Source organism: Cynocephalus volans, chromosome 4 (assembly GCF_027409185.1).
Source record: "Cynocephalus volans isolate mCynVol1 chromosome 4, mCynVol1.pri, whole genome shotgun sequence".
In the NCBI taxonomy this organism is placed as follows: domain Eukaryota; kingdom Metazoa; phylum Chordata; class Mammalia; order Dermoptera; family Cynocephalidae; genus Cynocephalus; species Cynocephalus volans.
The window spans coordinates 22,155,920-22,158,384 of NC_084463.1; the positions used below are offsets into that span (position 1 = coordinate 22,155,920).

A 2,465-nucleotide genomic window follows, 5' to 3' on the forward strand; every position below is an offset into this window, starting at 1 on the left:
TAGTATTGGATAAATATAGGTGAAAAGAATGTCTGTGATAAGAAAGAATGTCTCTAAAAGCCAAATCAAGTAATTCCAAGGGATAAACAAATATTTCTTCTTCCTTAGGAAAAGTAATCTCTGAGGAAATGGTCTTGAGGGAGTCTCTGCCTTAAAAATCAGACCACTGAGATCTGTAATCTAGAATAAATCTCTTTAGTTTCCTGTTATCCACTGATCAGGAAAAGGCACAGTTTTCTTCCTGGAAGCTGGAGGAGTGGGCAAATAACCAATTGGGAGTCATGTTATCCAATGCAGAAAGAGTTACAAGATAAATTAGAAGTTCTGATCCTTTGATTCAGACTGGGAGGAGGGAGCTCTGAGCTCAAAGGTATCGTCCTTTATTCACTAGGGTCGTTTTCCTCCCCGGAATGGCTGTGGACAAGAAGCAGTAGAATATAGCATTAAGGCTCTAAAAAAGGTGAGCTCCTGTCTGACACTGGTCAGTCATGTGACATGGAGGTTACAGGTGGAAACTGTGAGAGTCAGACTGCCAAACTTCACCTTCTGGCTGCAACTCAGTGGTTTGGGGACTTCGGGCTAGTTATGTAATTTTGGTTATCTCATCTATAAAATGAGGATTATAAAATGTTACATTCACAGAGCTCTTAGAACAGAGCCTCTCATAGTAACCACTCAATAACTGTTAGCTTTAAAAAATTATTATTAAACCTACAGCTGCTTGAGCTCAGAGATCTTGGAAATGCGTGACGTTGCCTTCTTGATTTGACAGTGCTGACCCAGAAGTGGAAGCTCTGAGCAGAGCCACAGTGGCTTCTGCCTGTCGGGACTTTCTCCAGGGAAGAGGCCCAGGTTTCAGCAACTGAAGGAGAGGCATGAGAGGGAAGGACATAGAAAAGGGACCGACTTAAAGATCTGAAAGACACCCAGCTTATTTTTAGTACCCTTCTCTCCAGCAGCACCAGCTTTCATTTTGGAGGCAAAGTTTAGCCTCCTGTTGTACTCTGGAAGTTAAAGCTATTTGGAATGTGAAGATAGATCCATAGCAAATGGTAAAAACCTTCCTACCAATGTTCAAGTCACTCTGTGGATTCCTTTTTCAGGAATGGAAGATGGATGCTGGGAAAGTGGTGGTGATATTTCTTTCTCTTTAAGTGGCCCTTCTTCTCTTGTCCTGACAGACCTCCCCCTCTCCACCCCGGAGGAGAATGGCTGCAGAGAACTCCTCCTCGGTGACAGAGTTTATCCTCGCAGGCTTGACCGACCAGCCGGGACTCCAGGTGCCCCTCTTCTTCTTGTTTCTGAGTTTCTACGTGGTCAACATGGTGGGGAACCTGGGCTTGATAACCCTGATTGGGCTCAACTCTCACCTGCACACCCCCATGTACTGCTTCCTCTTCAATCTCTCTTTCATAGACTTCTGTTACTCCACTACCATCACCCCCAAAATGCTGATGAGCTTTGTCTCAAAGAAGAACATTATCTTGCATGCTGGGTGTATGACTCAGCTCTTCTTCTTCTGCTTCTTTGTCATCTCTGAGTCCTTTGTCCTGTCAGTGATGGCTTACGACCGTTATGCTGCCATCTGTAAACCCTTGTTGTACACGGTCACCATGTCCCCTCAGGTGTGTTTGCTCCTTTTGTTGGGTGTCTATGGGATGGGATTTGTTGGGGCCATGGTCCATACAGGAAGCATAATGAGTTTAACCTTCTGTGCCGACAACCTTGTCAATCATTTCATGTGTGACATCTTTCCTCTCTTTGAGCTCTCCTGTAACAGCACTAATGTGAATGAGCTGGTGGTCTTCATTGTGGTGGGCATTGACATTGGTTTGCCCATAGTCACCATCTTCATTTCTTATGCCCTCATCCTCTCCAGCGTCCTCCGCATTCGTTCCACTGAGGGCAGGTCCAAAGCTTTCAGCACCTGCAGCTCCCACATCATCGCGGTTTCTCTTTTCTTTGGTTCTGGGGCTTTCGTGTATCTCAAACCACCTTCCATTTTGTCCCGTGACCAAGGGAAAGTGTCCTCCCTGTTCTATACCATTGTGGTGCCCATGTTAAACCCATTAATCTATAGCTTGAGGAACAAGGATGTCAAAGTTGCCCTGAGAAAAACCTTGGGCAGAAAAATATTTTTTTAAGAAAAGAGCACTATTTGAGGAAGGGGATACGAGACTTTTCTTTTTTCTTTTTTTTTTTTTTAGTCTGTGTGTTTTCAGTGAGGGATCAAAGTTCCAGTTTTTATTCTGTCTTGTGCAGAAAGAGAATTTTAAATCTTTACATTTGGATGAGTGTTGAGTGCAGATTTACTCTCCCTGCTCCTACTCCACCTCAACTATTCCAAGATTTCTTCATTTTATGCAAATATTTCTGACAATCATAGATCATTTAATCTTTAATGGCCTTATAAGTCACTTAATCCAGCCTCCTCATTTAACAGATATTGGGGACTTAGAAATGTT

The 2,465-nt window shown here is 43.5% G+C and overlaps 1 protein-coding gene across 1 annotated transcript; it reads left to right on the forward strand.

Moving 5' to 3' along the window:
- Positions 1-1,205: 1,205 nt before the first annotated feature.
- LOC134374882 (olfactory receptor 8B12) lies at positions 1,206-2,144 on the forward strand. Its single transcript, XM_063092967.1, has one exon. It carries the CDS (start codon positions 1,209-1,211, stop codon positions 2,142-2,144), a length of 936 nt encoding a protein of 311 aa, XP_062949037.1. The 5' UTR covers positions 1,206-1,208.
- The last annotated feature ends 321 nt before the right edge of the window (positions 2,145-2,465 follow it).